This window comes from Neopsephotus bourkii, unplaced genomic scaffold (assembly GCF_033783945.1).
Source record: "Neopsephotus bourkii isolate Nb327-2 ecotype Australia unplaced genomic scaffold, CSIRO-AGI_Nbou_v1 NB_991, whole genome shotgun sequence".
In the NCBI taxonomy this organism is placed as follows: Eukaryota; Metazoa; Chordata; class Aves; order Psittaciformes; family Psittacidae; genus Neopsephotus; species Neopsephotus bourkii.
The window spans coordinates 563,717-575,835 of record NW_026901483.1 but is presented as its reverse complement, the minus strand read 5'-3'; the positions used below and the strand labels follow the sequence as shown (position 1 = coordinate 575,835).

The following is a 12,119-nucleotide window of genomic DNA, read 5'->3' as shown; positions in this document are numbered from 1 at the left end:
TGTATTTGGAGGTCTGTCCTGCTCAGGGGTTACAATTCTCATAGCTGAATTCATGAATTGTTTTAATGCAATTTTGAAGTACCTTTCTTGGCTAGACAGTGAGAATACATTCTCTTTGTAGTGGGAACTAAGGGTGCACCAAAAGCAGATAACTGTATACAGTAACATATTCTCCAAATTATAAACAAGGTCTTTTAAAACTGAGAGACTGAAATATTGTAAAATATTAAAAACAATATTTTCAATAATTCATTTCCTATATTTTCTATATTTGTGGAGTTGTGGGTCTCTGAAAAAGAAAAGAAAATGCAGCACACATTTTTATGCTTAGTGGCATGCTCAGGGTTTGAGCCCTCCTGTCTGCTCAACAGAGAGGAAGGTTATTCTCTGATCGCAGGAGACGGCAGCTGCCTTCCAGGCTGGCACCGACCTGGGCACTACAGAGGTAAAGGGAGGGTGAAGAACACTGTGTCAGTAAAGCCAGAGTGGAGCAGGTTATATGACATATTTCAGCAAGTCACATCTGCCCTAGGGTCAACAGGGTAGGCCAGAAATGAGATCACCAGACCTGGTCTTTCTCCTTGCAAAGACGAATCTTCTGCTCTAAGTAGATGAGTATCTAAAACATCAACCAATATGGGTCAAAACTGAAGGTAATGTTTGAACAAATACTCTGAGTCTGGGGACAGGTTTTCATTACGCATCTTGAGGATTATCACTGTGGTAGAAATGGTACCACAGAGGTAGAACATGACTAAGACAAAATTACAGTGATATTTTTGTCTGCATGTGTGTATATGTGCCTCTCTATTTCTTCACATTCTGAAGTGTTCTGAAATGGTATGACATAGAGACACAGAGCTTTCCTGAGCATCTGTGCTAAATGAACACTGTAAAACAGGTTTCCCTAGCAACCCAACCATATGTAATAGCTTAAAATAGCTCTTCTACAACTCCTAGGATTTCTTGGTGCCTTGCTCACAATTTCCCTTCAAATCAAGATATGTTTGCCCAGGTCAGAAAGGTTCCTTATTTTCTCAACTTCTATTAAAATGAGCAGGATTTGAAAATTCTTACCTCTTGTAAGAATGCCTTATTTCCTCTTGACTTCTGATTTATAAGGTAAACTGCAAAAAGCATAGCAAATGCTGACAGTGGCTGTCCACTTTATCAAATGCTTGCTGTTCAAAACATTTTATTGTGAGGATATTAGTGGTCTGTACTGCTTATTGGAATACGAATAGTAGTAGTAGTAGATTTTTCTGATATTATGTGAAGATAAACTGTGCAACTGTATAGTATAATGCATCAATCATAATTTTCATGAATTCCACTTTGCATTTTAGCAGCAGTTTTCAGGCAGATTCCAATATTTGAAAACATGGATCTGTTCTTATTGTGTCCCTAGAAAAACAGCTATCAAATGCTACCTTTAACATGAGTAAACTGTGATACCACGAGGCTAAGGCATTTCTTCAAGCAACAAATTTGAGGTATAACCCATGGATATATATTTTCATATTCTAATTCAATTAGTTGTAAAAATCACACATTTACAAAGTCAGAAGCTGACTGAGTTGTAAAAATCATACATTTACAAAGTCAGAAGCTGACTGAGAGTGCTTGAATCTGATTAAATGAAATGTTAATATGCAAGTAAGATACCTACATTCTTGTCCCAAGATTTGCAAAGTATGTACAGCAAAACTGAAGAAGTAATTGGGTATCAGGTGTTAATCTTTCTTGCAATAAATGTTTGTTTAGCCTAAATGGGTTTTAATTAAGAGAACAACAGAGCAAACTTTTAATCATGTGCTCTTCATGTGCTGTTTTATTTCTAAATAAGGTGGCCTTGTGCAACTGGAGAATACAGCATGAGAATGCAGATGCTGTTTCCTGACAAAACATTTTTAAACTGTAGTCATTTAGATACTGTATCATGTATTTCAACCTCAAGTGAAGTACTGGCTACAAGATAGGGTGTTCCTTTAAATACTTCTAGTTATCCTTCTTGTTACCTGTGAGCCGTAGGCAGACTTCCGGTGAAATATCCTCTTACCATACAGGATGGAAACTCAAATGAACTGAAGGATGTTTAATAATTATTGGATGGCAGAATTGTTGGAAGGAGTCAGGCTCTAACGTCTTGTTCTATCTATTTTAATTATTGAGTTTTGACTATGGAGCACTTGTTTGGAAAAGGAGGGAAGGGGGTGGAAGCGGAGATTTGCTGTCAGAGCTGCGTGGGAAGCTTTCATGTCAATGTATCTGACGACAGAGTCCCTGAGGTGGTGTACAATTCCGGAGAGAAGGAAATCTTGTTATAGCCTTGTTTTTGAGGTTATTTTAAAAATTTATTCCCTATACCTACCATAAACTGTCTCTTTGAATCCTTACAGCTTCATCTTTGTATCCACTTAGCCTGCGTACCCACAGGTATGCCTTACACAAGCCATGTTCTTTATCTTATCACCTGATACTGTCATTCTGTAACTATAGTATTTTTATTTTATTCTAGCAGAATGAAAAGAGCTAAACTGAATTGGTGTATACTGGGCTAACTGAGCTGTATAACTATAGCAAATCCATTTATTTTGTTGAATATGAAAAATTTTAGTAATGTTCCTCATTATAGCATTTCAAATAGATCAAAGTAAGCAATTCATCAATGAAACAGTGGTGAAAATATATTGGGCATTTCTTTCAGAATGCTGTCTAGCAATAGCTTTCAAATCAAGCAAACTCTCCCACTTTTCCAAGAATGCTTCAACAACCATACAATTTCCTGTGGATCTTACAATTGCATATGCTCAGTACATCTTTAAAAACTGCTCTGCATTGGTCACATGTGTTTAATCATCTCCTTAGCTTTTTCTGGAGACATTAAGAAGTGATTATAAGAGCAGTAATAGCTCTTTAAAAAGTAATATACCAGCTGTCTTTGCTGAGAGCAAGCTGTATGGAGTAGAAATGATAAAATAATTGAATCATTAATAAATTGTTTTGAAATGAATAGAATTATCCTAGTTCCTTAAATTACTGTTAAATGGTATTTTTTTTACCCTTGCCTGTAATAATTAATCTTTGAAGGCAATGCCTTCATATTAAATGTAAGCCTGTAAAATATTGTGTGGGTTTACTAAGTTATATAATCTCTCATTATAGCTTTCTTGGTGAGGGGATGGGGTTACACTTGATGACATTCAGAGGACCACTCCTTCCACAAGCTAAATATATTTAATTTCAATATACAAATGTACCTCTTCCTTTATTTTTTAATAACTGTTGCAACCCACTTTAATTTTACATACCTTGGTCTTTTCAAGTTCCACATAAATAGGAATTTTTCAAGTTCCTCATAATAGGAGGACAAATTAGGAATAAAATTTGCTCAGGTGCCTTTGAGACATGTTCATTCTTATTTCTGTACTAAGAGCTCTTATATGAGGCAGCAGCATTTGTTTAGTCAGAATGGCTTCACTGGTCACCGTTCACTGCATTCACAGATTCGCTAGAAGGTCCTATCCTTCTTTGTGAATTACTGACTTCTGGGAAAAATGTGATTCTCCTCTTAGATTTTATTCCTGCATCGGATGCCACTTGCTATAACTTCACAATTTTGTACACTTAACAAACATTAGATATCAAAGGAAAATTATCTTGGCTACTCTCACCTATTATTTATCAACTACTTGTGAGGGAATTTCCATAAAATACTATAAAAATTCAGCTTAATGTTACTAATTGTCTCATGTGGTACACATGCGTTTGTTCAGTTCATAAGTAAAACTAAAGTAAAACTAGCACATGCAGCATCTCAACCATACCAATGGGGTGTTCATCAGCCATCGTTGCCTAGAATGTCACCCTCTCTCCCTTCTTGCTGCAAACTGCTCTTACATTGTGCTAAGGTATTGAAAGGCCACATGAGCTGTTCAAGCATCACTTCTGAGAGGAGATAAGCAACAGTATCTGAAATAACCCATTTCAAATGCCTCCAGTTTCAAATTCATGTTTTGACCTTTAATTAAAGGTTGTCTTTAAAAGGCAATTAGGTTTTGCTTCTCCTTGAGGTAACAGTGAAGTATCTTGGTTATCCATAGCAGACTGGCATAAAATAATTCTTTTAGAAGTACACTGCTGTAGTATATATTGTTATAAGTATTAAAGAAACCTCAAAATGCTCCACAAGTCAGAAACGTAATTTCATAGCTCTGACTTCTTGCCAAATTCTGCAGTATAAAAATAATCTAATTATTATTTCTAAGCACTTCGAATTAAAGAGAAGTCAGCAAGAATCTCTCAAGAATTTGACATGTCAAAATAAATGGAAGTCCTTTATTATATGTTGTAGTAGGCATTATGGAGAACAGAAAAGATGTTACTTATATCTTGGACATGAGAGTATTATTTGATGCAGTGTCATATCAGGTAGTACTAAGTTCAACTTGAAGAACTGTTTGGAGTCAACCACTATCAAACAGATGCAGAACTGGTTTGAAATCATACTTCTAAAGTAATTGTCATCAGCTCACTGATAAATAGGAAGCTAAATTAAACTATGTTCCCAAGGAGCTTTCCACTTTGACTTTTTATAAATTTTCTAAATTACTTGGAGGAGGAAATAAAAAGGCAGCTTTGATAGGAACCTTACAACAATTGAAGATCATGGCAAGCTGAGAATAGCTGCAAGTATATTGGAGCATAGGAGCAGAAATTAATATTAAAGCAGTAAATTGGAGACATTAAATAGGATCAGATCTGAATATTAACTCAGCACATTGGAGGCATTATCTGATAAACATAAGATGGAATTCATTTGTGCAAAGCACTATGTGGGAACAAATAACTGCAAAAGTGTACAGATGGTTAGGGAACAGGCCTTTGATAAAGGGTCAGGAGTTTCACATGAATCACACACTAAGCATGAGCAATATCACCATGTTGTTGACAAAAAACCACAGAGCAGGATATTCAAACAGATTTTTAGAAAGGGTGACATGTAATTGGTCCTGCCCTTTACACTAGAATTGTCGGTCTTTAACCAGAATGTACCCAGATCTGACCACAGGCCTGCAGGTACAGACAGACATCATGGAAAGAGTCAGGAGAGCAATGGAAATAGTTGTCTAGGGACTTCTGAAAAAAGATTGCAAGGATTGTGGCTCTTTACACTTGCAGCAATTTTCAAACATATAAATGAATGCTGTGGAGAAGAATAGTGTAGAAATAAGAAGAATAAGGGGAACAGTATTCTATTGTATTCATGGAGGAAAGATCAAGGAAGTAATGAGCTTAAATTGTACTACAGGTAACCAGGGAAGCACCTAAATATAGCTGATCCAACTTTGTCATAGAAGGATTGACATGCCATCTGACTAGATGTCCTGTATTCTTTATTATGTTGGCAAGACTTTTATTTGTCAGAGTTAAGTTTTCTGAAAGCTCTTTTCTCAACATGATGGGAGTTCAGTGAAAATAAAATTGGAGCACTTCTGTTTTCATTTAAAAGTAAAGGCTGCTGCTGTGTGAGATCAGGAATAATAATTTCTACACTTTTAGGCATCAGATATGATTCACAAAACTGAATTCTTGGTCATAAAGGGAAAACAGTGTCATGATGATGATTCTGAATGCAGCACTTCATTTCTGGAAAGGGTACATCATAGTTCTCTCATTTACAAGCTACATTGTCATTATTATCAGTCATTCTTGTGAATCACTGGTAGGACTCTGCTTATTTGAATACCCAGAACTCCATTGTTATTGCCCAAACCCTCTCAATCTGGTTTGACCAGAATAATTTATATGTTCCATTTTCACCAGGAAAATTATTACCTGTTTTGTTTTTTTCAAATGTTCTTTTGTATTGAAAAATGAAGCAGGCACAGTTTCAGTGAGCATGTTACAAATTTGAGACAACATGATGAATGTGTAGCATCTTCCCAAAAAAGTTCTCAGTAGAAGGAAACATGGCAATGTGTGTCCTTGGCCCCTGCCAGGGTAGCTAACCAAAGAAATGGCATTATGGGTGCAAGAAATTGGATTCAGGCACACCATGCTCATTTATTCATTCCCACCTGTTCGGTACCTTCTGGGATACCACAATAGTTAAAGGGGTACTTTTTCCATATAGTACCTTTAATTCACATTGGAGTGTGAGTCAAGGCTATTATCTTCTACTGGAAATAAAAATAGAGCTTCAGGGAAAACTCTCACATAGGGGACAGTGTTCAGAATAGTCATATATTTGTATGTGTTTGTATATGCGTATGCCAGAGACAGTGAGGGAAATGGTCTGTGAGTTATGTTCATATGGCTGGCAAAAAAAAAAAAAAAGATGACAATCAGATGAGGTTTTTTATGTCTTAAGATGAACTACCAAAATAACTGAACATCGGTTAAATTGTCACTATTGCCTCAATTAAGGGGATACTCCTCCCAAATATGTTTCCATGTGCTGACTGCTTGGATTATGACATCAAAAGATTCTATTAATTAGAAGTATATTTTATCTCATATGGGAGAATAGAAAGCATGTATTTTTAGCAAAACTAGGGCTTGTCAACCAAGCTAGAGTTTGTCAGCATTTTTTTTTTTAGCCATATAATTAGAAAAAGTGCATAAGTGAAAAATGATGAATGGATGCTACATTCATTGTTGAAATCTAACTGCCTTTGGACAAGTAGGAAAAGACGCACACACACAATTTGCCAGCACACTGGTCTTCAATAGTATACTTGTAGAATCCTAATATGTCTCCAGGCAAGCATGCATAAATTAATGTGGAAGTGTAGCATCATGTTAATAAACCCTAAGCCTACTGCTCCTGTTGAAAGGCCAGTACAGTCATGCCTATGAGTCCAAACTTTATCAAGGCAAGTAATCAAGGTAATTCAATATCATAGATTCTTTCTATGAGGAGGTATCAGTGCTTTTCCTGTTTGTGTGTGTTCTTGTGTTGCATACAAGAGCAAAGTTTTGTTGACTGTCAAACAAAATCTAGCAATCAAATCATCTGAGTTTTTGTGGACATCTCTGGATCACTGCCAAATCCCTTATTCTGAATGAAATGAGCTGCTTCAAGCTCTTCCTGATGGAGGAGCCTGAACCTCAAAAGATTCCAAAGAGTTAGAGGAGATCAGAGATGATCACTAACTAGCTGAAGTGCACAAAATCCAGAAGCTACACTGAAGAAGACAATCCCCAGGCACACAGGAAGGCTGTACTTCCCCAAATAAGCAGTTTATTTATCTATTATGCACCTTGCATTTATTGGTTGGTCACATCTTAACTGGCTGCTGTTACAACAAAACTAATGAGTTGTGGTCACTTAAGTTCTCCCTTTGTCGTTTGTCATGGGGTATCATTCAGGAGCAAACCTGTAAGTCAGAAGGGTTTCTTCAGGTTTATAGTATTTAATTTGGGTACAGGAGTACCAAAAAAGATTGAAGAAAGCAGAAACAAGTGTACTGATGATAGTATATTCAAAATGGACCTATTGTTTGGAATGTCCTTATTTACCTTTCCTCCTCCTTACCTTTCCACCCTGTTGCATCAAACCCCAGAGTGCAATGTCTCTATCACTGAAAGCGTGAAGTCCTGAGGTTTCTAGAGAGGCATCCCAATTTTTTCTGAAGAAAATGAGAATGTTGGTTTCAGTTTCCAAAACTTTTTCATAGGGAATTTAAGCTGCTAGTAGAAATTGTGTTCATAGTCTGCTGAAGATTGAGGTTTTGGCCTGATTTTCTATCTTTTTCTACTGTTTTCAACATCCAAGTGTCATGTAGCAGTGCCCTGGTTTAGAGTCCAGCTGAAAATGGGACTTGTGCAGACAGAGGTGAACTCTCTGGATTAGAGAATTATGAAGGTATGGTTCCTTTTATGAAACAAAAGGCAATTTTGATTGAGATTGTCTTTGGTGTCCTCAGGTCTGAATGTGAAAGAGCATATGGCTGCAATAATTGTAAGGTTCATTATGCAGTGGCTTTCACAGTGTAAGAAGATGGACTCAGGGGATCCTGCAAATGCCTGATTTTTCAGATGTGTTAATTACTATCAGATCCCATTGATTGCAATCAGTTGTTTGGAACTTCTAAAAGAAAAAGGAGGTCCAAAATTATTCAAAAATATGATTTCAAAGGCATAAGAAGAGGCATTGTACTGAAGAGATGAAAATATATGTGGCAACAAGATACAGATAAACACAGATATAAACCTGCCCCATCAGTCACCATACTAATTCGCATGTGGTCTGTGCTGGATGTTACAGGGCAAGAGAACAGTGATTTATATAATGATTGCTGTTGGTATGTATTTGAGACATTGGAGCTATATTATCTTTAATGATATATATTATTTTCCTGAATTAAATTTTAATTATAGAGAAGTTCATAACCTTTAATCATTTTCTAAATAATTTCTTACAAATTCAGCCTTTTAAGGTATATGTTAAGATGGGTTTTAACCCACAACATGCATAAAACCTGATAACTTTACAGAAAATAATCTTATTTGAATATACCAATACTTTGTAAGGTATATACATTCCCCAAACTATTATAAAAGCTGCAAATTTAACCAGCTCAAGAGAAGAACTTAAATTTGAATGAACATGAAGGCACATATGAAAGTTTATATATAGCTGGAGAAAATGTCATATCTTATTTTAGAAGCTAGTGGCTTAGCACCTTCCAAACTGAATTGATTATACTTTTTTTACCACCTTCTTCACCCGATATAGAATCTTATTTTTATTATTTGGTATTCCTTATTTTTCTTTAAGTGAAGTTGGCACTCTTTTTTTAAGGAGATGTGTACTGTCATTCGAAACAAACTAGTACACTGGTAAACAAACAAAAGGGAGCAAACACATTCCCACCTCAGTGATTTTGTTCTGTAATGATTTTGTGTAGTACATATCGACTACTCATACTGTTATCAGAATGAGATTTTGGAATGCATTTCTTCCTGTTCAGTCTGCAGATGCTCCCTACACCAGATGCACAACTTGAAAAATACTAACTGCTAAAAATACACGAACTGTCAGCTTTGTTTTTACTGAGAGAAACTGTAGCTTCAAGTAAGACAGATTTGTATTTAAATGCAATGCAAGAAATCTAAACTATTCATAAAGACTGGTGGCAATCTCATCAAAAGGTGCAAATAATCACATTACAGAGGCATAATTTGAGTCCAAGGTGGGGTAACATTGTCGCTGTATAGCTGACAATGTTGACATCAATTTTGGAAAAATAAAACAATAAAAAATAAAAGGCATGCTTATTAAAATAACTGATTGATATTTTCTTCTCTGTATAAAAACCTTTAAAATAGCTCTTCCTCTGTGCTTACACATTTATGGTCTCATAGCTGTAATTTTTTTTCACCTGACCTTGCAGAAAGTGTTTGTCTTAGTATACTAAATAAGCCGTGAAAGTAAAGGGATTCAAAATAAACCTTTAAAAATGGCAAGTAATGATGCTTCCTTTCCACTTAGTTCAATGTTAATTCTACTTGTCAAGAAGGCAGCAAAAATAAGCAGTGAGGAATTTGACAGATCGGTGGCAACCACACAGACTGTGCAGCTCCAGCACTTCCCATTTGTCAAAGTTGCACCCATTGATAACGTCAGAATGAGGACAGTATTTCAAAAGGCTCATTTTTTACCACACTTACACATAATCAAGAAAAAAAGTAATATGCTATAAACTGTAATAGAGACAGTTTGACAAACTGTCAGATTTTATTTTTCTGGAATAGTTATGAAATGATGTATCTTAAGCAAAGATCAAAGTTTTGTGACAGTGTTCCTGCTCATTTCTTTAATGTAAATGTGTTCCTATTAATTTCAGTGTGGGTGTGCACATATAGAGACTAATGCAGTAAGGAACTCAGGTTAAAAACAAAGACAGTTTCAGGGAATAACTTGGATAAAAGTACAGCTTTCTAAGAGCAGACTTTAAAACTCCTACCTCTCTGCAGATTCATCTGAATTTTCTTCCGTGATCATCTGCAACTCCTGTGTGGTTTTACTTGAATCTTCTTTAACACAGTTTTCCTCTGTGCTTGTTTTTGGAATATCCTCATATGATCGAAGCTGTTCAATGAGATGTTGCTGATGCCAGGTTTGAATAGATCGGTGGTGCACTGGGGTTGGACCTGGCACGGGTGCTAGTATGTTGTGGTGGACAGGACTGCTATTTTTCTTCAGCCCATTTCTGTCCCGAGCGTGGTTCTTCAACCTGTTCTGAATCGGTGTCCCTCTGTGCTCATATCCTTCCTGCTGATGGCAGCCCCCCGTGCCTGTGGAGCCTTGCGAGGGGTGACTGAACCACCTCCAGCGGAGCCTCAGGATCTGCTTCACATCAAACTCTTTCTTTCCAGATACTGACATTTTTTCAGGGAAAAGAAAAAAAAAAAAGAAAAAAGCCTATTCTTTTAGAAAGGAAACGGATTCTTTGTTATCTCTTGTGTTTCAACTCCTCTTCTTAAGAAAAGACAACAAAAGAACAAATACCGGTAGCTCTCTCCCTCTCTCTTCTGATTAATATACTGCAAGCTCTTCAAGCCGATGCTAAGCTGCTGCTAACTGTATAGGTGGGAATCCATACTGACAGGATGATGAGGTCAGACCTTAAACAAGTAAATCAGCTTAGCACAGGAAAGCAGCAACCATAACACTACCCAGCTGCTAGGCTTACACTCTCACAGTACTATAGCACAGCTCTCTAATATATAACCTAGCCTCACATGATCCTAAGGGATCCGAAGCTGCAACTTAAGATGCAGGAAAGCACATACAAATAAAGTGACAAGACTTTCTATCTCACAGGGTTTTCCATCAAGCTTGCTAATAAGCAATGCTGCATTTCACAGAAGATATATAAAGAATTCTGTATAGTCGTCTTACGCAGCTTTTTGCTAACGATTCACTGTGAAACTATCCTGTTTCCTTAAGGGGTTTGCATTTGTTTATCTTGCTGGGTAAAATTCCTACAAATGGCCTCAGTGTGGTAGCACTTACCTAAAGGAAAGAGGCAGCATTTGAATACATTGTGAAGAACTGTATGTATTTTCTCACCTACAGTTAGATTTCTGGATAAAATTAGAGGGGTATGAAAACAGAGGGAGGGAGCTCATCAAAATCAGAGATGTGCTCCCTCAATGTCTGTATCTGTGGAAAACACAGTTTCCTGGCTGAGTGCCTGTGTAAACACCCTTTGCCATCCTGCTCTTAATTTCTCACGGACCCTGAAATGAGTGTGGGGGTTTTGTGTGGTTTGGTTTTTTTGGAGGGTGGGGCTTGGGTTTTGGTTTTTTGGTTTGCCTTTTTTTTTTGTTTAGTTTTTTTTGTTTTTTCAGAAAACACCTTTCTGTTGCTAGTGTGCACTGTGACGTGTTCTCAGCAAATTTAATAGGTGATGTATATTCATTCCCATACGTTTGTTAATAGCAGGGCTGTGAGAAGTACTCCCTGTGTGTTTTGAAATAATGTACACAGAATATTTTCATATACAAACTGAAAAGAATTAAAAGGAGTTAATTATTTTTTGTTATGTTATACTCTGCACAGTTTGCTGGTGATGGTCTGTGCAAGATGGTTTCACAGTTTAATGATGACCTTTTGTAACAACCTGACATTTTCTGGAGACACAGATGGTTCAGGTACTTTTTTTCTTGCATTGCAACTATATAATATTTAATTTAATGGTTCTTTTCAATTTCAGCCTACACAGCTATGGATGTTATTCTGTTCAATTTCATAAAAGTAATAAGACCTATTGGTATCTATGTCTATTCCTCAGCATTGGCTACATGGCAGTCCGAGATCTGTTTTAAGAGGGAGTCTCAAGTTGATATAATTAGGTATGATAAAATCTTGTTGAGGTGGACAGGGAACATGGTTTCTCGCCACTATCTTAATCAGGTCATTAAGCTACCTCAGCAGCTTGGTCAGTTCCTCTTAGCAACAGCTCCAATACTTTTAATCCATATTTTTTCACAGTGTCACGAATCTTCTGTGGGTTTCCTTTCCTTAAATTCCTTTTGCAGAAGTCATCCTTTTCTCCAAGATATCACCAAAAGCACATTCCTTGAATTTCACTTGAGAAAGTACA

At 36.6% G+C, this 12,119-nt stretch overlaps 1 protein-coding gene across 1 annotated transcript in view; it reads right to left on the bottom strand.

The window, feature by feature from the left end:
• Positions 1 to 10,881, bottom strand: part of KLHL4 (kelch like family member 4) — a 44,162-nt gene extending 33,281 nt beyond the window's left edge. Inside the window, exon 1 of the mRNA XM_061359681.1 lies at positions 9,975 to 10,881. Within this exon, the coding sequence (XP_061215665.1) occupies positions 9,975 to 10,396 (422 nt within the window). The 5' untranslated portion in view covers positions 10,397 to 10,881. The remainder of the gene's footprint in view (positions 1 to 9,974) is intronic.
• Between the last annotated feature and the right edge of the window lie 1,238 nt (positions 10,882 to 12,119).